At 44.9% G+C, this 24,232-nt stretch overlaps 1 protein-coding gene and 1 non-coding gene across 2 annotated transcripts; one reads left to right on the top strand and one right to left on the bottom strand.

Moving 5' to 3' along the window:
* Window positions 1-52: 52 nt before the first annotated feature.
* trnar-acg lies at window positions 53-125 on the bottom strand. The gene has a single exon. It is a non-coding gene; the product is annotated as a tRNA-Arg (tRNA).
* A 173-nt stretch (window positions 126-298) lies between these two features.
* LOC124004987 (phosphatidylinositol-3-phosphatase SAC1-B) lies at window positions 299-19,030 on the top strand. Its single transcript, XM_046313789.1, has 18 exons — window positions 299-428; window positions 968-1,065; window positions 1,769-1,843; window positions 2,002-2,129; window positions 2,819-2,968; window positions 9,208-9,267; window positions 9,380-9,413; window positions 10,036-10,137; window positions 12,328-12,500; window positions 12,669-12,817; window positions 13,014-13,112; window positions 13,253-13,391; window positions 14,391-14,460; window positions 14,652-14,724; window positions 15,176-15,269; window positions 15,374-15,466; window positions 15,601-15,658; window positions 15,935-19,030. The coding sequence occupies exons 1-18, from the start codon at window positions 400-402 to the stop codon at window positions 16,069-16,071; spliced, it is 1,761 nt and encodes a 586-aa protein (XP_046169745.1). The 5' UTR covers window positions 299-399; the 3' UTR covers window positions 16,072-19,030.
* Window positions 19,031-24,232: the final 5,202 nt, after the last annotated feature.

Raw genomic sequence — 24,232 nt, 5'->3', positions numbered from 1 at the left:
CTTAATCTTCGTAGAATAAAAAGATCAGAGAAGATCCGGAAAGAAAAAAGAACGAGCTAGCCAGGAGTCGAACCTAGAATCTTCTGATCCGTAGTCAGACGCGTTATCCATTGCGCCACTAGCCCGATGAAAATGGTCTAGAAAGTGTTGCCTTATAAAGTTATGATGATGGATTTCATGGTCTGAAATGAGGATTCGTAGAGTAATAGTGCGATTACTAAACTGTATCTTTGATCAAATAATGGATTTCTGTGTGCTACATAATAAGTAGCTGCCTGTACTTTATCATAGTTTTCAACTACGACGCTAAATGTCTGACCCTGGACGCGAATCGCGGTCAGCCATAATATACAATGTGCGCATTCATTGGCACGTCACTATGTCAGACCTCCTCTAAAGATGGCGACCGCCTACGAGAAATTCAACCTGTAAGTCTTGAAAAATATATATCGTTTTCAGTCTTTTATTTTCAGAAGCTAGCGAGTACAACTTTTCTGAAAAAAATTGCCATATTCTGATGAGAGAAAATTGCCGTAGGTGTACGTCTAGAGCTAGCTAGCAGATTATAAGCTATTTAGTGAACGTTCAACTGCAATTACAGGCTGCAGTCATTCGTATGCGGGATTTGTTTCAGTTTACAGTATTGTAGATAGTTTACAGTTATGTCAATGATGTGTAGTTGTGTTGTCCGTAACAGTACCTATTTAGCCATCTGCCTTTCGATTTAATTGAGTGGTAGAATTCAATCGATCTTGTTGATGAATAGAGTTAGCTTAGCTGTTAACGTTAGTTAGCCCATTGAGCCAGCTAGTATGTGTGAGCTAGCTTGTGGTGACGTTAGCCACTATGTTGAGCTTTGCTAAATCAAGCCAATGGTTTGTTAGGCGGGATTCACCATGTCAGATGTTCGTCTACCAAGGTCACTGATTTTGTATCTCTCTCCTCTGTGCCTACTCTCCCCCCATAGGCACACTACCCCAGAGAAGTTTTACATTGAGGCATGTGATGACGGCTCCAATGATGTATTGTCCATTGACAGGGTGTCCACAGAAATGATCCTCACCGGTATGTTAAGTACTCTGTGTTTGTGCGCGTTCATCATGACATGATGACCAAAGTCCACATTACATTTGATTTAACTAGGCATGTCAGGTAAGAACAAATTCGTATTTACAATGGCGGCCTACCAAAAGGCCTCCTGTGGGGATGAGATTAAAATGACATTTAATAAAAATATACGCCAAAACACACATCACAACGAGAGAGTCAACACTACATAAAGAGAGACCTAAGATGACACACAGCATGATAGCAACACAACATGGTAGCAGCACAAAGCAGGGTACAAACATTGTTGGGCACAGACAACTGCACAAAGGGCAAGAAGGTAGAGAAAACCATATACCATGCAAAGCAGCCACAACTGTCAGTAAGTGTCCATGATTGAGTCTTTGAATGAAGAGATTAAGATAACTGTCCATTTTGAGTGTTTGTTGCAGCTCGTTCTAGTCACTAGCTGCAGCGAACTGAAAAGATGAGCAAATGGTGGTTTGTGATCATAAAGGCAATGAAAAGATGATGTGGCTCAGTTGGTGGATCACTGTACTTGTAACAGCAGAGTTGTAGGTTTGATCCCCATGGGAGACCAGTACAAAAAAAAAATGAAAATATATGCACTCATAAGTCGCTCTGGATAAGCATGTCTGCTAAATGACTAAAATGTTGTTGTTTTTTATTAAAAAATGATTATTTGTCTCTGTCCCTCTAGTGAGGAAGGACATTCCTCCCCATGCGGTCACCAGGCCAATATGTGGGATCATGGGAACTATCCGTCTGGTGGCAGGTAGGTTCAATCTTGCACTCTTTCAACGTGAGTCAGTTCAGACTCTCCAGTAAAATCATCCACTGAGAAGTCTTTACCTGTGCATTACACACAAATGTTCTCAACAGGGTGAGTGTTTACTTTAGCGACACCTGTGCTCCTCTGCCTACCCTCCACAGGCACGTACCTCATCGTTATCACAAAGAAGAAGAAGGTGGGTGACCTGTTGGGCCATGCCGTGTGGAAGGCTATGGACTTTGACGTTATCTCTTACAAGAAGACTGTGCTGCACCTGACAGACAACCAGGTAGGAAGGTGTGAGTTGGGGCCCTTAGTGCCAGCCCACAAGCACCCAAGCTCAACATGACTGTGAATGTTTCAGGCCAAGAAGAGAGTGTTTCACAATGATTCCTTGTTAATGACAGTGGGTTGTTTTGATGTGGATGTCAAAAAGCCTAGCCTGATACTCTGGGTTATTTGCTAGCGGCAGAAGTCACTTTCCTTCACTACTGTATGTGACCAATAGGAAAGCAGCATATTGGACAGAGAATGCTAGGCGTCTGCGCTGACATAGATGCCCTGTGTTGAATTGGCTATGGAGCCGGTCAACGACAGACAGTGTGTCTGTAGACAGTCGAGTGTATGTGAAGGGCAAAGCTGTCTATCAGTCAGAGAACGAGACCCCTTCTCACAGAAAGAACAAGTACTGCTTTCAGACTGTATCATCATCATGTAGCTGTTACAAGAACACTCTGTTCTGTCCCCAAGTCTAGACAAGTGTTTCTCTATTAGTGGGCATCTCTATGTTGGATTCAAGTTGAATTACTGTTGGAGGAAATGTTATTTATAGTATTTCAGTTTAGATTCCTTGTATATATTATTTTTAGAAATATAGTGGTCATCTGATACTTTCTAACCACCGTTCCACCTAACTTCTGTTTTGCTTTCCTTTTTCAACCTGCCTCCTGACCCATCTTTAACCTCTGACCCCATCAGATGCAGGACAACAAAGCCTTCCTGTCCATGATCAACAGTGTTCTGCTCACAGACGGCTTCTACTTTGCTACAGACTACGACCTGACCCACACTCTGCAGAGACTTGCCAACACCAGTCCTGAGTTCCAGGAGATGAGCCTGCTGGAAAGGGTGAGAGAATGTGGGGATGGATATACAGTGGGGCAAAAAAGTATTTAGTCAGCCACCAATTGTGTAAGTTCTCCCACTTAAAACGATGAGAGAGGCCTGTAATTTTCATCATAGGTACACTTCAACTATGACAGACAAAATTAAGAAAAAAAATCCAGAAAATCACATTGTAGGATTTTTAATGAATTTATTTGCAAATTATGGTGGAAAATAAGTGTGTGTGTGTGTGTGTGTGTGTGTGTGTGTGTGTGTGTGTGTGTGTGTGTGTGTGTGTGTGTGTGTGTGTGTGTGTGTGTGTGTGTGTGTGTGTGTGTGTGTGTGTGTGTGTGTGTGTGTGTGTGTGTGTGTGTGTATGTATGTGTGTATGTATGTATATGTATATGTATATATATACAGTTGAAGTTGGAAGTTTACATACACCTTACCCAAATACATTTTAAACTCAGTTTTTCACAATTCCTTTTTCACAATTCCTGGCATTTAATCCAAGTAAAAATTCCCTTTCTTAGGTCAGTTAGGACCACCACTTTATTTTAAGAATGTGAAATGTCAGAATAATAGTGATTTATTTCAGATTTTATTTCTTTCATCACATTCCCAGGTCAGAAGTTTACATACACTCAATTTGTATTTGATAGCATTGCCTTTAAATAGTTTAACTTGGGTCAAACGTTTCGAGTAGCCTTCCACAAGCTTCCCACAATCAGTTGGGTGAATTTCGTCCCATTCCTCCTGACAGAGCTGGTGTAACTGAGTCAGGTTTGTAAGGCCTCCTTGTTCACACACGCTTTTTCAGTTGTGCCCACACATTTTATATGGGATTGAGGTCAGGGCTTTGTGATGGCCACTCTAATGCCTTGACTTTGTTGTCCTTAAGCCATTTTGCCACAACTTTGGATGTGTGCTTGTGGTCATTGTCAATTTGGAAGACCCATTTCTGACCAAGCTTTAACTTCGACTGATGTCTTGAGATGTTGCTTCCAATATCCACATAACTTTCCTACCTCATGTCGCCATCTATTTTGTGAAGTGCACCAGACCCTCCTGCAGCAAAGCACTCCCACAACATGATGCTGCCACCCCCATGCTTTGCGGTTGGGATGGTGTTCTTCGGCTTGCAAGCGTCTCCCTATTTTCCTCCAAACCTAACGATGGTCGTAATGGCCAAACAGTTATAATTTGTTTCATTCGACCTGAGGACATTTCTCCAAAAAGTACAATCTTTGTCCCCATGTGCAGTTGCAAACTGTAGTCTGTCTTTTTTATGGCGGTTTTGGAGCAGTGGCTTCTTCCTTGCTGAGCGGTGATTCAGGTTATGTCTAGAGGACTCGTTTTACTGTGGATATAGATACTTTTGTACCCGTTTCCTCCAGCATCTTCACAAGGTCCTTTGCTGTTGTTCTGGGATTGATTTGCACTGTTCGCACCAAAGTACGTTCATCTCTAGGAGACAGAACGCGTCTCCTTCCTGAGCAGTAAGACTGCTGCGTGGTCCCATGGTGTTTATACTTGCGTACTATTGTTTGTACAGATGAACGTGGTACCTTCAGGCATTTGGAAATTGCTCCCAAGGATGAACCAGACTTGTGGAGGTCTACATTTTTTTTTTTTTTTTTCTGAGGTCTTGGCTGATTTCTTTTGATTTTCTTATGATGTCAAACAAAGGCACTGATATTAGGTTCCGGTTCCGGTTGGAGCGAGTGGTCGCATCTGCACTTCGCTCCAACGGGTAGTATAACTTTTTCATTATATTTCATTATATCACAACGGTTTGATTTGTCTTATCTTAGCAATTTCTTCTCAGCTAGCTACATAGCCGTCTTTGTATCAAAGATAATTGCGTAATTATCGTATTTCGCCGTCCTAACGTAGTCTTCACTAGCCAGCTAGCTAACGTCCACTGATTAGCTGCACTGGAGAAACTATTACACTCAACTGAACGACTTGATTAGTTTAGTGTTAGCTAGCTACATAGCTGTCTTTGCTGTCTTCATATCATCGTATCCAAGATAATTGTGTTGTTTAGGTTTAGAGTGTGTAGTCTTAGAGTGGTTATCTTAATTTACCGAGGTTAGCTAGCCAGCTATTTGTCGTCCTTAACGTAGGTGACTCTGCTAGCTAGCCAACGCTAGCCAACGTCTTCTGTATAGAACTAAACTACCCGGTCGCATTCACAGGTAGTATCACATTTTCACTTCATTTCATTACAGTACAACGGTTTGATTTGTTTGATCGTAGCTAGCTACTTAGCTAGCTACATAGCCGTCTTTGTATCAAAGATAATTGTGTAGTCTAGAGCGATTTTCTAGGTTCGCTAGCCATCTATTGTCGTTCTTTTAACGCAACGTAACGTAAACAACACTGCTAGCTAGCCTGCTAGCCCCCGAATAGCAACACTGCAGAAACTATTACACTCAACGGAACGACTTGATTAGTGTAGTGTCAACAACGCACCCACTGCCAGCTGGCCTACTTCAGCAGTACTGTATCATTTTAATCATTTTAGTCAATAAGATTCTTGCTACGTAGCTTAACTTTCTGAACATTCGAGACGTGTAGTCCACTTGTCATTCCAATCTCCTTTGCATCAGCGTAGCCTCTTCTGTAGCCTGTCAACTATGTGTCTGTTTATCCCTGTTCTCTCCTCTCTGCACAGACCATACAAACGCTCCTCACCGCGTGGCCGCGGCCACCCTACTCTGGTGGTCCCAGCGCGCACGACCCACGTGGAGTTCCAGGTCTCCGGTAGCCTCTGGAACTGCCAATCTGCGGTCAACAAGGCAGAGTTCATCTCAGCCTATGCCTCCCTCCAGTCCCTCGACTTCTTGGCACTGACGGAAACATGGATCACCACAGACAACACTGCTACTCCTACTGCTCTCTCTTCGTCCGCCCACGTGTTCTCGCACACCCCGAGAGCGTCTGGTCAGCGGGGTGGTGGCACCGGGATCCTCATCTCTCCCAAGTGGTCATTCTCTCTTTCTCCCCTTACCCATCTGTCTATCGCCTCCTTTGAATTCCATGCTGTCACAGTTACTAGCCCTTTCAAGCTTAACATCCTTATCATTTATCGCCCTCCAGGTTCCCTCGGAGAGTTCATCAATGAGCTTGATGCCTTGATAAGCTCCTTTCCTGAGGACGGCTCACCTCTCACAGTTCTGGGCGACTTTAACCTCCCCACGTCTACCTTTGACTCTTTCCTCTCTGCCTCCTTCTTTCCACTCCTCTCCTCTTTTGACCTCACCCTCTCACCTTCCCCCTACTCACAAGGCAGGCAATACGCTCGACCTCATCTTTACTAGATGCTGTTCTTCCACTAACCTCATTGCAACTCCCCTCCAAGTCTCCGACCACTGCCTTGTATCCTTTTCCCTCTCGCTCTCATCCAACACCTCCCACACTGCCCCTACTCGGATGGTATCGCGCCGTCCCAACCTTCGCTCTCTCTCCCCGCTACTCTCTCCTCTTCCATCCTATCATCTCTTCCCTCCGCTCAAACCTTCTCCCACCTATCTCCTGATTCTGCCTCCTCAACCCTCCTCTCCTCCCTCTCTGCATCCCTTGACTCTCTATGTCCCCTATCCTCCAGGCCGGCTCGGTCCTCCCCTCCCGCTCCGTGGCTCGATGACTCATTGCGAGCTCACAGAACAGGGCTCCGGGCAGCCGAGCGGAAATGGAGGAAAACTCGCCTCCCTGCGGACCTGGCATCCTTTCACTCCCTCCTCTCTACATTTTCCTCCTCTGTCTCTGCTGCTAAAGCCACTTTCTACCACGCTAAATTCCAAGCATCTGCCTCTAACCCTAGGAAGCTCTTTGCCACCTTCTCCTCCCTCCTGAATCCTCCGCCCCCTCCCCCTCCTCCCTCTCTGCAGATGACTTCGTCAACCATTTTGAAAAGAAGGTCGACGACATCCGATCCTCGTTTGCTAAGTCAAACGACACCGCTGGTTCTGCTCACACTGCCCTACCCTGTGCTCTGACCTCTTTCTCCCCTCTCTCTCCAGATGAAATCTCGCGTCTTGTGACGGCCGGCCGCCCAACAACCTGCCCGCTTGACCCTATCCCCTCCTCTCTTCTCCAGACCATTTCCGGAGACCTTCTCCCTTACCTCACCTCGCTCATCAACTCATCCCTGACCGTTGGCTACGTCCCTTCCGTCTTCAAGAGAGCGAGAGTTGCACCCCTTCTGAAAAAACCTACACTCGATCCCTCAGATGTCAACAATTACAGACCAGTATCCCTTCTTTCTTTTCTCTCCAAAACTCTTGAACGTGCCGTCCTTGGCCAGCTCTCCCGCTATCTCTCTCTGAATGACCTTCTTGATCCAAATCAGTCAGGTTTCAAGACTAGTCATTCAACTGAGACTGCTCTCCTCTGTATCACGGAGGCGCTCCGCACTGCTAAAGCTAACTCTCTCTCCTCTGCTCTCATCCTTCTAGATCTATCGGCTGCCTTCGATACTGTGAACCATCAGATCCTCCTCTCCACCCTCTCCGAGTTGGGCATCTCCGGCGCGGCCCACGCTTGGATTGCGTCCTACCTGACAGGTCGCTCCTACCAGGTGGCGTGGCGAGAATCTGTCTCCTCACCACGCGCTCTCACCACTGGTGTCCCCCAGGGCTCTGTTCTTGGCCCTCTCCTATTCTCGCTATACACCAAGTCACTTGGCTCTGTCATAACCTCACATGGTCTCTCTTATCATTGCTATGCAGACGACACACAATTAATCTTCTCCTTTCCCCCTTCTGATGACCAGGTGGCGAATCGCATCTCTGCATGTCTGGCAGACATATCAGTGTGGATGATGGATCACCACCTCAAGCTGAACCTCGGCAAGACGGAGCTGCTCTTCCTCCCGGGGAAGGACTGCCCGTTCCATGATCTCGCCATCACGGTTGACAACTCCATTGTGTCCTCCTCCCAGAGCGCCAAGAACCTTGGCGTGATCCTGGACAACACCCTGTCGTTCTCAACTAACATCAAGGCGGTGGCCCGTTCCTGTAGGTTCATGCTCTACAACATCCGCAGAGTACGACCCTGCCTCACACAGGAAGCGGCGCAGGTCCTAATCCAGGCACTTGTCATCTCCCGTCTGGATTACTGCAACTCGCTGTTGGCTGGGCTCCCTGCCTGTGCCATTAAACCCCTTCAACTCATCCAGAACGCCGCAGCCCGTCTGGTGTTCAACCTTCCCAAGTTCTCTCACGTCACCCCGCTCCTCCGTTCTCTCCACTGGCTTCCAGTTGAAGCTCGCATCCGCTACAAGACCATGGTGCTTGCCTACGGAGCTGTGAGGGGAACGGCACCTCAGTACCTCCAGGCTCTGATCAGGCCCTACACCCAAACAAGGGCACTGCGTTCATCCACCTCTGGCCTGCTCGCCTCCCTACCACTGAGGAAGTACAGCTCCCGCTCAGCCCAGTCAAAACTGTTCGCTGCCCTGGCCCCCCCAATGGTGGAACAAACTCCCTCACGACGCCAGGACAGCGGAGTCAATCACCACCTTCCGGAGACACCTGAAACCCCACCTCTTTAAGGAATACCTAGGATAGGTTAAGTAATCCCTCTCACCCCACCCCCCCCCTAAGTTTTAGATGCACTATTGTTAAGTGACTGTCCCACTGGATGTCATAAGGTGAATGCACCAATTTGTAAGTCGCTCTGGATAAGAGCGTCTGCTAAATGACTTAAATGTAAAATGTAAATGAGTTTGAAGGTAGGCCTTGAAATACATCCACAGGTACACCTCCAACTGACTCAAATGATGTCAATTAGCCTATCAGAAGCTTCTAAAGCCATGACATCACTTTCTGGAATTCTCCAAGCTGTTTAAAGGCACAGTCAACTCAGTGTATGTAAACTTCTGACCCACTGGCATTATGATACAGTGAAGTAATCTGTCTGTAAAGAATTATTGGAAAAATTACTTGTTTCGTGCACAAAGTAGATGTCCTACCTGACTTGCCAAAACATTAGTTTGTTAACAAGAAATTCATGGAGTGGTTAAAAAAAAGAGTTTTAATGACTCCAACCTAAGTTTATGTAAACTTCTGACTTCAACTGTATGAGGGAGGAAAATAATGTAAAAACATGTTTCCATTTGGAGACACAGTCATGAAAACACGAGTAATGTGTTTGTACGTGCGTCCTGTCCAGATGCAGACATTTCCTATGCAGGGCATGTGGAAACAAGTTGAATGGTATGATAAAGATGTGTTGTTTTCTTGCCCTCATTTTAGGCAGATCAGCGGTTTGTGTGGAATGGTCACCTGTTGAGAGAATTCATGCCACAGCCAGAGGTAAGGACAGAGCTGACACATGTTAAAACCACTTGTGGTAAATATAAAATATGTTCCAGTACAGATCTTATGGTCTTTCTAAACTGCATTGTCTCTGTTCTTCTCTTGACAGCTGCACAGGTTTGCTTTCCCTGTTGTCCACGGCTGTATCCTTTCAGGTTTTTTTATTTGTTACAAACTCCAGATGAAGACTTTTCCCTCCTTTTCAATTCTCATAAACAGGAAGACCTCGTTACCACTTCCTGTAAGACAACAGATATTACCCATGTGAGATGTCATTCACGGGGTGGTTGTTTGGAGTGAATGAACTGTTAAACAGCATTGCAGTTTAAACCCTGTAATCTGTCATTGGTTGGAAATCTACCCTCTGTGATGGGAGCACACTACATCACATGGTCATTTTTACGTTAATATTTTCCATGAAGTTTGGTGGTCTGAGTGACTGGATGTAAAGCCCATTACTCTGCATTAGTCATTCTTTTCCCTGAGAAAAACTTAAACTGTTTGACAGACCATGAATATCAATAGAAGTTAACTTGCGGTTTTCTCCATTAGCCACAAGGGGGAGCTAGAGATTCATATACGTCGCATTATAATTGGGAAAGTGGATCCATTGACATATTGTGATGGAGCCCACATTTCTAAGCATCACAGCAGGCCCAACTCCAAAACATTTTCTGAAAAGGAGGCAGAGAAAGGTTGAATTCAGGAGGTAAAGTTAGGCTTTAAAGGTTAAGACTGTATTATCCCTAACCATGTGTTGTCCAGTCATCGTTATGAAGTCCTGCTGCATCAATGGGAAGATCTTTGACTGGAACATCATCTCCAGGCGGAGCTGCTTCAGGGCTGGAGTACGTTACTACGTCAGAGGTGACTGACTCCACATCCAACAACACGTCTAACTGGAGCTTTCTGACTAGAGCAGGGATGATGGACAATCTTTCCACAGTGGACCGGTGTAGGTGCAGTGGGTTTTGTTCCAGCCAAACAGTAATACATACAGTACCAGTCAAATGTTTGGACACGTCTACTCTTTCAAGGGGTTTCCTTATTGTATAATAATAGTGAAGACATCAGAACTATGAAATAACACACATGGAATCATGTAGTAACCAAAAAAGTGTTAAACAAATTCAAAATATATTTTAGATTCTTCAAAGTAGCCACCCTTTGCCTTGATGACAGCTTTGCACGCTCTTGGCATTCTCTCAACCAGCTTCATGAGGGATGCTTTTCCAACAGTCTTGAAGGAGTTCCCACATATGCTGAGCACTTGTTGGATGCTTTTCCTTCACTCTGCGGTCCAACTCATCTCAATTGGGTTGAGGTCGGGTGATTGTGGAGGCCAGGTCATCTGATGCAGCACTCCATCACTCTCCTTCTTGGTCGAATAGCCCTTACACAGCCTGGAGGTGTGTGTTGGGTCATTGTCCTGTTGAAAAACAAATGTTAGTCCCACTAAGCGCAAACCAGATGGCGTGGCGTATCGCTGCAGAATGCTGTGGTAGCCATGCTGGTTAAGTGTGCCTTGAATACTAATTAAATCACAGACCGTGTCACCAGCAAAGCACCATCACACCTCCATGCTTCATGGTGGGAACCACGCATGCGGAGATCATCCATTCACCTACTCTGCGTCTCACAAAGACACAGCGATTGGAACCAAAAATCGGTCTAATGTCTATTGCTTGTGTTTCTTGGCTCAAGCATGTCTCCTCCTTATTGATGTCTTTTAGTAGTGGTTTCTTTGAAGCAATTCGACCATGAAGGCCTGATTCACCCGGTGTCCTCTGAACAGTTTATGTTGAGATGTGTCTGTTACTTGAACTCTGAAGTATTTATTTGGGCTGCAATTTCTGAGGCTGTTAACTCTAATGAATTTATCCTCTGCAGCAGAGGTAACTCTGGGTCTTCCTTACCTTCCTTATTTTCGTTACCTGTGGCGGTCCTCATGAGAGCAAGTTTCATCATAGCAATTTTCCGTATGGACTGCCCTTCATGTCTTAAAGTAATGATGGACTGTCGTTTCTCTTTGCTTAACTGAGCTGTTCTTGCCATAATATGGACTTGGTCTTTTACCAAATAGGGCTATCTTCTGTATACCACCCCTACTTTGTCACAACACAACCGATTGGCTCTTTTAAGAAGGAAAGAAATTCTGCAAATTAACTTTCAAAAAGGCACACCTGTTATTTGAAATGCTTTCCAGGTGATGAAGCTGGTTAAGAGAATTTCAAAGCTGTCAAAGTATATTATTATATTATTATATTATGTTCTGAACGTTTTACTATGGTTCCCTGAAAGTTTTCTTGTTAGGTTTTATTAATGTCCTGAGCAAATATTTCAATAGGGCTTTTAACACTGCTATCTTAGTTTGGGTTAACTGCTTTGTGCACAGGTGCGACACATGGAAATTCATATGCTTAGGCATTAATCATTCAAACTTTTTACTATTTTTTATTGTGGCATGGCGATTGAAACCTATGCTCTTCTGGTCTCGATCTATGGAATTAGTCCAATGCGCCACCAGGATGGAGCTAGAATGCCATATATTTTTCTAACAAATACAAAATTGTTCATTTGAGTTTCAAATTATTCCCAATGTCAAACCACTTGGAGAACAATCCTAGAACATCACAAACATTGAAAGTCAATGTAACCATGTTTGAACTTTTAGTAAATGTACTGTTACGGTAATGAAATACAAAGTAAATTACATATATATATATCTTAAATGTGCTGAGAATGTTCCAAAGCAATGAACTATTCTGCACCATTCTCAGATAGTTGTGGGAAGATGTTTTGCTAAATAACCATAGGACATCCACACTCTCGCTAAGCTCCAAGAAACATGGTTCTCAGAATATTATATGCTAACTGGGTCTTCAATCAATATTTTGATTATTGGAATCAGGTTTTTTTACAGCTGGGTTGGAACAAAACCCTGCACACAATCCAGCCCTTTGCAGATAATATTGGCCTGTCCACTTCTTTATATTTTTACTGTCAAACACTCCTCGTTCAGACAGATCATTACATAATGTCTATTTGGTCCATCAGGCATTGACTCAGAGGGTCATGCAGCTAACTTTGTGGAGACAGAGCAGATTGTCCAGTACAGCGGGGGCAAGGCCTCATTCGTACAGACCCGAGGCTCCATCCCCTTCTACTGGTCCCAAAGACCCAACCTCAAGTACAAACCAAAACCTCAGATCAGTAAAACCATCAACCATGTAAGCTACCTGTTAAAATATTCATATCATTTTTCATATTCAATGTTTAAATGTAAAAACATTTCAATGTACAGTAGTAGTAGTCATTTAAAACAGTAGAGGTATGTGATATTGAGTATTACTATACTGAGTCAAGTCTTTCTTACCTTTATTGTCCTGCTTTCACAGCTGGATGGCTTCCAAAGGCATTTTGACTCGCAGATCATCATTTATGGAAAGCAAGTGATTTTAAATCTGATCGACCAGAAAGGCTCAGAGAAGCAATTGGAACAGGCCTTTGACAAAATGGTGTCCAGCTTGGGCAATGGCATGGTCAAGTAAGGACTATAGCTTTTCCCCATCATTCATTCTGATCCCACTATGCCCGTCTTCTTCTAACGTCATTCATGTATTTTTTATATTTTTTTTAGGGGTGAACATTCTGTCTAAAGCCATAGAACTCCAAATAACCCCTTAAGGAAAATGATTTAATTGGATTTGACATACCTTTCTCCCTGTACCGTGCACCTCTAGGTACATAGCGTTTGACTTCCACAAGGAATGCAGTCGGATGAGGTGGCATCGCCTGCAGATCTTAGTCGATATGGTGACAGAGATGCAGGACGAGTATGGGTAGGTATTTAGTCTGCATGGCCGGTGAGATGAGTTTGTGTACTTTGTGTTCATCTCCGTCTGTGGTTTGCTGATTTTGTTTTGGGACAAATGTTATTGTAAAATCAAATAGGAATCAAATTGTTTGATTGGTTGGTCAGGTACTTCCTGGTTGATGTGGATGGGAACGTTCTGGTGCAACAGGAAGGGATGTTCCGCAGTAACTGCATGGACTGTCTGGACCGTACCAACGTCATCCAGAGTCTGCTGGCACGACGCTCACTGCAGTCACAGCTGGAGGTAGGAACCACCAATCAGACATGTCCAATATATAGACACTCCCACTAGTTCTAGACACTTCTACCATTTCCATCTTAACTACAGGTGTCAAACTCATTCCACGGAGGGCCAAGTGGCAGCGGGTTCTCTAATCCCTCGTACTTGATTGATGAATTTAGGTCTCTGATTAGTAATGAACTCTCCTCACCTGGTTGTCTAGGTCTTAATTGAAAGGAAAAAGCTAAAACCAGCCGACACTAGGCTGTCCATGGAATGAGTTTCACATTCCTGATCTATAAACGTTCACCACATCTAGACTCACTCTTTCTGTGTCTTTGACATAATGAGTAATGTCATGTTCCTCCGTGTTCTACCTCAGGAGTTTTAGTTTTACTGTTCAATAAAGGTGTAGACCTAGCCTCCCCTTTTTACATTCTGTAAAAACAATGGTAAAAATCTTAATGGAAACTACATTTTATGAGGAGCTCGTCCATTTTGACCTAACATAGACCTTTTGACTTGACAAAGTCATACGTTTCACAACTTACATTACCTTGACTCACTTGACCCATATTTGCAAATGAGCAACAAACAGACATAACAGACGGGGAAAACCCAAACTCTATGTTGAAGGCCTCTGACTGCTGTCTCTATGGACTTTGACTGTGGGCTGTTTAGTTATCTGACCCTATGTGGGCTGTGAAAAGGTCAGGTCTCATCTCACCCAGGTAAAATAAATACTTCAGGTACCATTGTGTTTTTTCCTAAACTGTTTTAGCACTGTGGGTTAAACTGTCATTGAAACATGTATTAATAGTGTAGTAAGGCTGCTAGTTGACCCACAGGGTGACGAAGGTGAAGTTGCATCAAGGTCTTTTGGGTAAACAACAGTGCTGAATCTGATGGCGACCATCTTGGTTCCACCTTGCCCCCTGTGGTCAGGCGACCATCTTGGTTCCACCTTGCCCCCTGTAGTCAGGCCACTGCAGTATCTCACCACACATCTTTGTTTATCTGCAGCGACTGGGAGTTCTCCACATGGGCCAGAGGATTGAAGATCAGGCCGACTTCGAGAAGATCTACAAAAATGGTGATCCTCAGCTGAAATCTGCACACTTTCGTACCAGCACTCTCTGCCAGCACGAGCACAGCATTGTCTTCCTTATGAGATTATTCCAACACTTTGGTTTAACATGATTGAAATCCTCCCCGTTTTCCACTGACTAAATCTGTTTTTTCTTCTCTTTCTTCCTCTCCCTCTTTCACCCTTGCTCGCTGCAGCGTGGGCAGACAATGCCAATGCGTGTGCCAAGCAGTATGCTGGCACAGGGGCCTTGAAGACAGACTTCACAAGGTGAGAGAGAAGGGCTCACGTGTTTCTTGCTATTCTGGTGATTAGCAAACTAAGGCACAGGACTAGCTCTCTTCATAGAAACGTACTCCATTCCATCAGGAAGTCACTGAGTTCACCTGGCTTTAGGAGGATATTATGGATTCCAATAGAACTTGTCCATTATACAATGACTGAGAACTAGTTGTCTTTCTGCTGTCACAGTACCATCCCACTGTCAGTCACACCCATGAAGTTGGCCATGCATTATTGGCTATCAACTACATCAAAACATCCTACTGGATGTTGGTGCCCTAAGAACAGGGATTTTCTGCTTGTGATTTTTGTGATAACCAGGAAGACAACTCTGAGTAAGAGTGTGCTCAATGAAAGGGTGGAGGATGATGATGATTATTTGTAGTATGTGTGAGAGATGATTATGACAGGGATGACTGAAGCGTTGCTCATGTCTCAGAACAGGGAAGAGGACACAATGGGGGCTGGTGATGGACGGCTGGAACTCCATGATCAGATACTACAAGAACAACTTTTCAGACGGCTTCAGACAGGTGTGTGTGTGTGTCTACTGTGCATGTGCCATTTATTAGTCATGTTTTGTAAATTATTGACGTGTGTGGTAACTGATAATTGAGACATCTCTCCTGATCATCAGGACTCTATTGATCTGTTCCTGGGTAACTATGCCATTGATGAGGCAGACATGACCACACCCCTTCACGAGACCAAAGATTGGAAGTTCCTCACGGTGAGATCTGATTGGCTAGGCTTGATCAGTGCTATGTATACTGATAGGCTACAATATGTGTTGGTTTCAGTCACAAGCGGTAGATTGAGATTCCGTTATCTTATTTAACTCCTGTTTCCCCTCTCCCCCTCTAGTTGCCCATTATCATGGTTGTGGCATTCTCCATGTGTATCATCTGCCTCCTCATGGCTGGTAAGACAGCAGTGGACTCCCTTGTCAATTCTGCATTGAATCCTAATAGGGGCATGGAATTTATTTGAAAATTCTAGTTATACCTGCACCGATCTCAAGTTAAGATTTTGTCCATAAACACATTTTGCAGGACTTAATTTTACAATACTGTTTCTACTTGTACTGAACTGGTACTGACTAGGCAAGTATGTGCTATCAATGGGAACTTTTTCGGTACATAGTTATTATCCGTAGTGACCCTCAGTGTGTGTGTGTGTGTTTTCGTCCCCCCCTCAGGTGACACGTGGACGGAGACCCTGGCGTATGTGCTGTTCTGGGGCACAGCTAGCTTCGTGACGGCCGGCGTCATCCTCTTCAACGGTCGGGAGTTTGTAGACTCGCCCAAGCTGGTCCAGAAGGAGAAGATGGACTGAATGTGTGCGTGTGGAAAGCAGCTACGCCCCACAGACTTCTCCTCTTCCTCTTCATCCCACTCTTCTTCATCATCGTACCCTCAGGATCAGCGGGCCTGGAGCCTGTACTGATTACTGAGCCAACGGCATGAGGAAGAGGAGGAGGAGGATGGGGTGAGAGAAAGGCCAGGTGTATGATGTAGGGCTGTGAAGCATACAGGGACTCGCTCTACACTGGCCTGCTGCTGTCCACACCACTAAGCAGGTTGTTTGGGCTGGGGAAGATCCCTAACCTTGTCCATAGACTGACTGTATAAGCTGAAAACTGTCTGATTTTATGATACAATACCCCACTACAATACCCCACTACGGTAACACAGTTACCCCTCTGCATACAGGGACTCGCTCTACACTGGCCTGCTGCTGTCCACACCACTAAGCAGGTTGTTTGGGCTGGGGAAGATCCCTAACCTTGTCCATAGACTGACTGTATAAGCTGAAAACTGTCTGATTTTATGATACAATACCCCACTACGGTAACACAGTTACCCCTCTGCACGGAATGCATATGAACGGACACTGGCACTGCTGTTGTTGCCATAGCAACCTTGACACAGGAACTACTTTTTCAAAAATCTTGCCCTTTTTGTCATTGTTTTTGTTGATTTGTCGCCTTCTAACTACATCATATCATATTTTCTCTGTTGGTTGCCATATTGTTTGTGTCATTGCCCCTGAAGGGTCGATCTGAACGTGGTGTCTTAGTGTGATAGCCACTGGCACCCAATATGTCAGCTGTCTGACGGCCCAGCCCAAGCCATGATCCCAAAACTAGCTCACCGATAGTCATGGAGAGAATGTGCTAGCTGGCCAATAGGCAGGAAGAGAACGTGCTAGCTGGCCAGTGATTGGGGAGAGAATTTTCTAGCTGGCCAATAGTTGGGGAGAGAATGGGCCAAACTTTCAATAGGGAACTTTAGTTATGGTGTCCCACCACCATTAATGCCATTGTAACTGGCCATACTATTCTCAATCACTGCACTTCTGAGTGCACAGACAGACCCTCAAAGGGTTTCACATGAGGATTCCTCTGAGATGTGACGAGAGGAATGTTTGTCTGTCTGGCAGTCTAGTCTTCCCAGGGATGGAAAGCTTCATGAAACAGCTGGAAAGACAAATCCGCATTAGTTTCTGACAACTAAAAGGTGTGAGAGAGCATCAAACTATATACTATAGTGAGTAGGATCTGTCTTTGACCAGTAGACTGCGAGGCCCAGACCTAGGCTAATAATGAAGCATGGATTTAAAGGTCCAAATACGGCCATTTTTATATCCATATCAAATCATTTCTGGGTAACCGCTAAGTACCTTACTGTTATTGTTTTCAATTAAAATGGTCAAAAAGAAAATAATTCTCTGGGAATGGTTTAGGGGAGGTGTAAACTGAACTATATGTTATGGGCAGAGAGGTTTGGAAATCTTTCTTATTAATATATTAACTCATTTTTACCGTCGGGTGATGTCACCAGGCAGTTCAAAACTCCATCCCACCAAAACAGGCTGAAGTTTCAGGCGGTCTTTTCTAACACTAGAAGAGCATTATTATTTCACAGTGTTATTCCAACCTGGTAATATATATTAATCATGGGAAAATATAGTTTTTGACTGAACTGGGCATTTAAACGAACCAAAGTCTCATGGGGCATTGGGGATTTTAAATGCCACTTAATGACAATTGCCACTCAATGACAATTTCTTTGTTTTAGTGTGTCTCTGGATGGAAATGTGAACTGTTGCTCTCTCTTACACAATCTTTCTCTATATTATTTCTCCTTTGATTACTGGCTGTTCTGTAGCACTAGCCCCAAGTCAAATTATGCTGCCTTACGACAGGTAAGAGATGGTGTTTAGTAGCAGGATTGGGGCCAATTCCATATAAATTCAATTCAGGAAGTAAAATCCAATTCACAATTGTATTCTCATTGAAAAGCATTGAGAACATGTTTAATTGGAATAGGAATTTCAGTTTACTTCCTGAATTGAAATTAAATTGAGCCCAACCCTGGTGTAAAGTGTACATAATCATTACAGGATCACACTTACTTTACCTGCTGTTAGAGTGGCACCTGCTGATCTGAGAATGTTTAAGTATGTAATATTAAATTGATTATATTGCCGCTTATGTGTCTTTCCACTTCAACTGTAGTGGTACAAAACGACAATGAGAATATGTATGTCCTTTAAATGTAGTGGTCCAATAATACATCGGGGTATGGTTACTATGATGAAGCATAAGTTGGTTATTATGCTTCTCAAATGGCTCATTTGCTGTAGCTATAACCCTTGGTATACATAGGATGCCATGCAAATGGACAACAGTACATTCCGCTGTGCATTATCAGCCATAAGCCTATCAAATACAAGAATCAGCCAGCATAGTGTCTCTTGCTGTTCTGGGTTTTTAAACAGATGATTTAGGTGCCATGTTAACCTAGATACAATTTCATGTAATGACAAATCATTGTATGCTTGTAAGAAAGATGTGCTATTTAAGCTGAGTCATGTTTGAGCGGTTTTAGACAAATATTTTTGGTTTGACTGCTTTACCAATGGAAATGGGTTGCTACTGTTGGCTCAATGCAGTAATAAGAAAACAAGCTGGACCAGTTTTAATTGTTTTCTAGGCCTATATTATTGTCACTTGTTTTGTTTATCGGAGGATTTAATTTGGGGGTGTTATTTTCCAGGATTTTAATTTGTTATTGTGTTTTTTTTGTCACTTAAAACATTGTGTCCAAGAATGTGTAATAAATGTGTCATCAGTCATTCTGTTCCATTTCCTAATATTGTTCTATAGAAATTGTTATTTTACACAAAATGTAGCATATTTATTGTCCATAGTGTTTTCTGGTTTAGTTAAGATTTAAGTGACAATATGGAAAATACTATTGGTACTTGTAATAAAAATCCATTTCCTTTAGGGGGTAGTTTATGTATGTGTGTAGCAGTCCATTTGAGCAAGTGTATTCTTTATTAGATAATGGTTAATCATTGTCTGATTTCTTTTCAGAAAACAACAGAACTGCCCTTTTCTTGGAAGTTTTTCCCTAGGTGGCATAGTGCCACAAAGTGGTACCCACCCTTACCAGTGCTGGTACACAACAGAAAGTAGTTTAATTTTTGAACAAAATGTTCATACTTTAGTTTGAGGATGTGCATATACAGCCTGCTCTTGGTGTTATTCCCTCCATCTATGATGCACTGAGGCACAGTATGTCAGTATGTTGATTTGATTAGGATCCACATTAGCTGACCCCATGACGAAAGCTAGTCTACCTGGGGTCTGACACTTAACAGAAAATACATTAGACATTAAGAAACATTGACAAGTACACATTAGAGACATTTAAAATACCTGAAAGGTCACATTTAACAGTCCATTTTCATATTGAGTGATCAATCTCATCAGAATGTTCTCTTGAATTTTAACGTGCTTTTCCCTTGAAATGTCAACCAACTATCACAAATATTTTTATATATATATATATATATATATATATTTTAAATGGTGTCCGCCACACAATTTAGTTTGCATTGCATTTCAAAGGTAGTGGGCTATACTTTTTCGTGTGACTGTTACAAATGTTGAATAAGTCATTTGTATATTTCACAGTATGTGATACTGTGTTGCAGAGTCAATAGTGTTTCGGCGTTGCGGTCATTGTAGTATAATTAAACGCAGACAGCGAAAATGATTTTGCCATTAGCAGGACCGCAGATATTGATTGAGAAGAGTGAGATGCAAGACATCGCTCTCACACAGTCACACAGTATCTGCATGTGCACAGGTTCCCTTCGCAGCGTGGAAGTTGAGCCTTGCGTTTCAACACTCTCTTTGAGTTGTTGCGGAAATTGACCCACTATGCTGTTTATTTTTCTGCATCTATGTCACATTGCTGAGACTAACTTTAATGTGTAATGTTTTATCTGCTGAGGAGTAGGATAGCAGATGTAACAGATATACCAGGCACCTCACCCTTCTCTTTATCCAAGCTGTGATAAACAAGACACAGATGCTCTCGCCGTAACGTTAACAGAACGCCTGTGTAACGTTACTGGAGTACTAGCTAGCGCACAGTGTCATTTGCTCCCGCCTGCCGAGCACCTGCCCTTGCCGTAACGTTAAAACTGCTAGATAGCAGAGTGCGGCAGGCGGGGGCGAACGACACTCCGGTTGTCTTAACTAGCTAGCTGCTGGTGTCGCTCTCGCTGTGTACCTGTGTTAAAACAGACATCTGGAGCGTCTGAGCAGTTGGCTTCTGAGCCCTCACCCGCTGATTCTACTTTGGTCTGACACACTACAAGATGTCCGGAAAGAACCAGGCAGATGTGTCCATGTCCAGAGTTTTATTCTCTTAGTCAAAACACACACACACACACACACACACACACACACACACACACACACACACACACACACACACACACACACACACACACACACACACACACACACAAAGTGATTTTTGTGGTTTCTATAGAAGAATATAACTAAACATGCATATTGGGGCTCCTGAGGGGTGGGGTCTAAGGCACTACTCAGTGCTAGAGACGTCACTACAGACTCTGGTTCGATTCCAGGCTGTTTCACAACCGGACGTTATTGGGAGTATCATAGGGTGGCACACAATTGGCCCAGCGTCGTCCAGGTTAGGGTTTGGCTGGGTAGGCTGTCATTGTAAATAAGAATTTGCTCTTAACTAATAATAATAATAATAATAATATATGCCATTTAGCAGACGCTTTTATCCAAAGCGACTTACAGTCATGTGTGCATACATTCTACGTAACTGACTTGCCTAGTTAAATAAAGGTTAAATAAAAATATATTTTTTAACAATGGTACTGCAAACTACACAGTTTGATATTTACATAGCCCAATAAATAACAAGTGCACCTATTGGTAGATGAGGGGAAAAAAACAGACATTGAATATTATTTTGAGCATGGTGAAGCCATTTGTACTTTGGATGGTGTATCAATACACACAGTCACCACAAAGATACAGATCTCCAGCACCCCGTTTGGAGGACAAATATCTTAGCTTTTATGCTAAATATACATAAATTTTATCTATACATTTTACATAGACATTTTACATACATGGTACTTTTATATATAACAACAATACATTACCAAACAAACGTTTTACTCCCAACCCTCAGCCCATCCCACCTATCACCATAGACCTCAGCCACTCTCAGCCCATCCCACCTATCACCATAGACCTCAGCCACTCTCAGCCCATCCCACCTATCACCATAGACCTCAGCCACTCTCAGCCCATCCCACCTATCACCATAGACCTCAGCCACTCTCAGCCCATCCCACCTATCACCATAGACCTCAGCCACTCTCAGCCCATCCCACCTATCACCATAGACCTCAGCCACTCTCAGCCCATCCCACCTATCACCATAGACCTCAGCCACTCTCAGCCCATCCCACCTATCACCATAGACCTCAGCCACTCTCAGCCCATCCCACCTATCACCATAGACCTCAGCCACTCTCAGCCCATCCCACCTATCACCATAGACCTCAGCCACTCTCAGCCCATCCCACCTATCACCATAGACCTCAGCCACTCTCAGCCCATCCCACCTATCACCATAGACCTCAGCCACTCTCAGCCCATCCCACCTATCACCATAGACCTCAGCCACTCTCAGCCCATCCCACCTATCACCATAGACCTCAGCCACTCTCAGCCCATCCCACCTATCACCATAGACCTCAGCCACTCTCAGCCCATCCCACCTATCACCATAGACCTCAGCCACTCTCAGCCCATCCCACCTATCACCATAGACCTCAGCCACTCTCAGCCCATCCCACCTATCACCATAGACCTCAGCCACTCTCAGCCCATCCCACCTATCACCATAGAACTCAGCCACTCTCAGCCCATCCCACCTATCACCATAGACCTCAGCCACTCTCAGCCCATCCCACCTATCACCATAGACCTCAGCCACTCTCAGCCCATCCATTACATTACATTACATTTACATTTAAGTCATTTAGCAGACGCTCTTATCCAGAGCGAATTACAAATTGGTGCATTCACCTTATGACATCCAGTGGAACAGTCACTTACAATAGTGCATCTAAATCTTAAAGGGGGGGGGAGAGGGAATACTTATCCTATCCTAGGTATTCCTTAAAGAGGTGGGGTTTCAGGTGTCTCCGGAAGGTGGTGATTGACTCCGCTGTCCTGGCGTCGTGAGGGAGTTTGTTCCACCATTGGGGGGCCAGAGCAGCGAACAGTTTTGACTGGGCTGAGCGGGAGCTGTACTTCCTCAGTGGTAGGGAGGCGAGCAGGCCAGAGGTGGATGAACGCAGTGCCCTTGTTTGGGTGTAGGGCCTGATCAGAGCCTGGAGGTACTGAGGTGCCGTTCCCCTCACAGCTCCGTAGGCAAGCACCATGGTCTTGTAGCGGATGCGAGCTTCGACTGGAAGCCAGTGGAGAGAACGGAGGAGCGGGGTGACGTGAGAGAACTTGGGAAGGTTGAACACCAGACGGGCTGCGGCGTTCTGGATGAGTTGAAGGGGTTTAATGGCACAGGCAGGGAGCCCAGCCAACAGCGAGTTGCAGTAATCCAGACGGGAGATGACAAGTGCCTGGATTAGGACCTGCGCCGCTTCCTGTGTGAGGCAGGGTCGTACTCTGCGGATGTTGTAGAGCATGAACCTACAGGAACGGGCCACCGCCTTGATGTTGGTTGAGAACGACAGGGTGTTGTCCAGGATCACACCAAGGTTCTTAGCGCTCTGGGAGGAGGACACAATGGAGTTGTCAACCGTGATGGCGAGATCATGGAACGGGCAGTCCTTCCCCGGGAGGAAGAGCAGCTCCGTCTTGCCGAGGTTCAGCTTGAGGTGGTGATCCGTCATCCACACTGATATGTCTGCCAGACATGCAGAGATGCGATTCGCCACCTGGTCGTCAGAAGGGGGAAAGGAGAAGATTAGTTGTGTGTCATCTGCATAGCAATGATAGGAGAGACCATGTGAGGTTATGACAGAGCCAAGTGACTTGGTGTATAGCGAGAATAGGAGAGGGCCTAGAACAGAGCCCTGGGGGACACCAGTGGTGAGAGCGCGTGGTGAGGAGACAGATTCTCGCCACGCCACCTGGTAGGAGCGACCTGTCAGGTAGGACGCAATCCAAGCGTGAGCCGCGCCGGAGATGCCCAACTCGGAGAGGGTGGAGAGGAGGATCTGATGGTTCACAGTATCGAAGGCAGCCGATAGATCTAGAAGGATGAGAGCAGAGGAGAGAGAGTTAGCTTTAGCAGTGCGGAGCGCCCCCGTGATACAGAGGAGAGCAGTCTCAGTTGAATGACTAGTCTTGAAACCTGACTGATTTGGATCAAGAAGGTCATTCAGAGAGGGATAGCGGGAGAGCTGGCCAAGGACGGCACGTTCAAGAGTTTTGGAGAGAAAAGAAAGAAGGGATACTGGTCTGTAATTGTTGACATCGGAGGGATCGAGTGTGGGTTTTTCAGAAGGGGTGCAACTCTCGCTCTCTTGAAGACGGAAGGGACGTAGCCAGCGGTCAGTGATGAGTTGATGAGCGAGGTGAGGTAAGGGAGGAGGTCTCCGGAAATGGTCTGGAGAAGAGGGGAGGGGATAGGGTCAAGCGGGCAGGTTGTTGGGCGGCCGGCCGTCACAAGACGCGAGATTTCATCTGGAGAGAGAGGGGAGAAAGAGGTCAGAGCACAGGGTAGGGCAGTGTGAGCAGAACCAGCGGTGTCGTTTGACTTAGCAAACGAGGATCGGATGTCGTCGACCTTCTTTTCAAAATGGTTGACGAAGTCGTCTGCAGAGAGGGAGGAGGGGGGAGGGGGAGGAGGATTCAGGAGGGAGGAGAAGGTGGCAAAGAGCTTCCTAGGGTTAGAGGCAGATGCTTGGAATTTAGCGTGGTAGAAAGTGGCTTTAGCAGCAGAGACAGAGGAGGAAAATGTAGAGAGGAGGGAGTGAAAGGATGCCAGGTCCGCAGGGAGGCGAGTTTTCCTCCATTTCCGCTCGGCTGCCCGGAGCCCTGTTCTGTGAGCTCGCAATGAGTCATCGAGCCACGGAGCGGGAGGGGAGGACCGAGCCGGCCTGGAGGATAGGG

The sequence above is a fragment of the Oncorhynchus gorbuscha genome, linkage group LG19 (genome assembly GCF_021184085.1).
Source record: "Oncorhynchus gorbuscha isolate QuinsamMale2020 ecotype Even-year linkage group LG19, OgorEven_v1.0, whole genome shotgun sequence".
In the NCBI taxonomy this organism is placed as follows: domain Eukaryota; kingdom Metazoa; phylum Chordata; class Actinopteri; order Salmoniformes; family Salmonidae; genus Oncorhynchus; species Oncorhynchus gorbuscha.
Note: the sequence above shows the minus strand (reverse complement) of the source record. Positions and strands in the feature narration are given on the sequence as shown.

Bases quoted from the DNA above. Each gene is read 5' to 3' on its own strand.
- LOC124004987 (XM_046313789.1), top strand. From the start codon at position 400: ATGGCGACCGCCTACGAGAAATTCAACCT. The intron at 13,392-14,390 runs GTAGGAACCACC...GTTTATCTGCAG, and splicing joins CACTGCAGTCACAGCTGGAG to CGACTGGGAGTTCTCCACAT. The intron at 14,725-15,175 runs GTGAGAGAGAAG...CTCATGTCTCAG, and splicing joins TTGAAGACAGACTTCACAAG to AACAGGGAAGAGGACACAAT.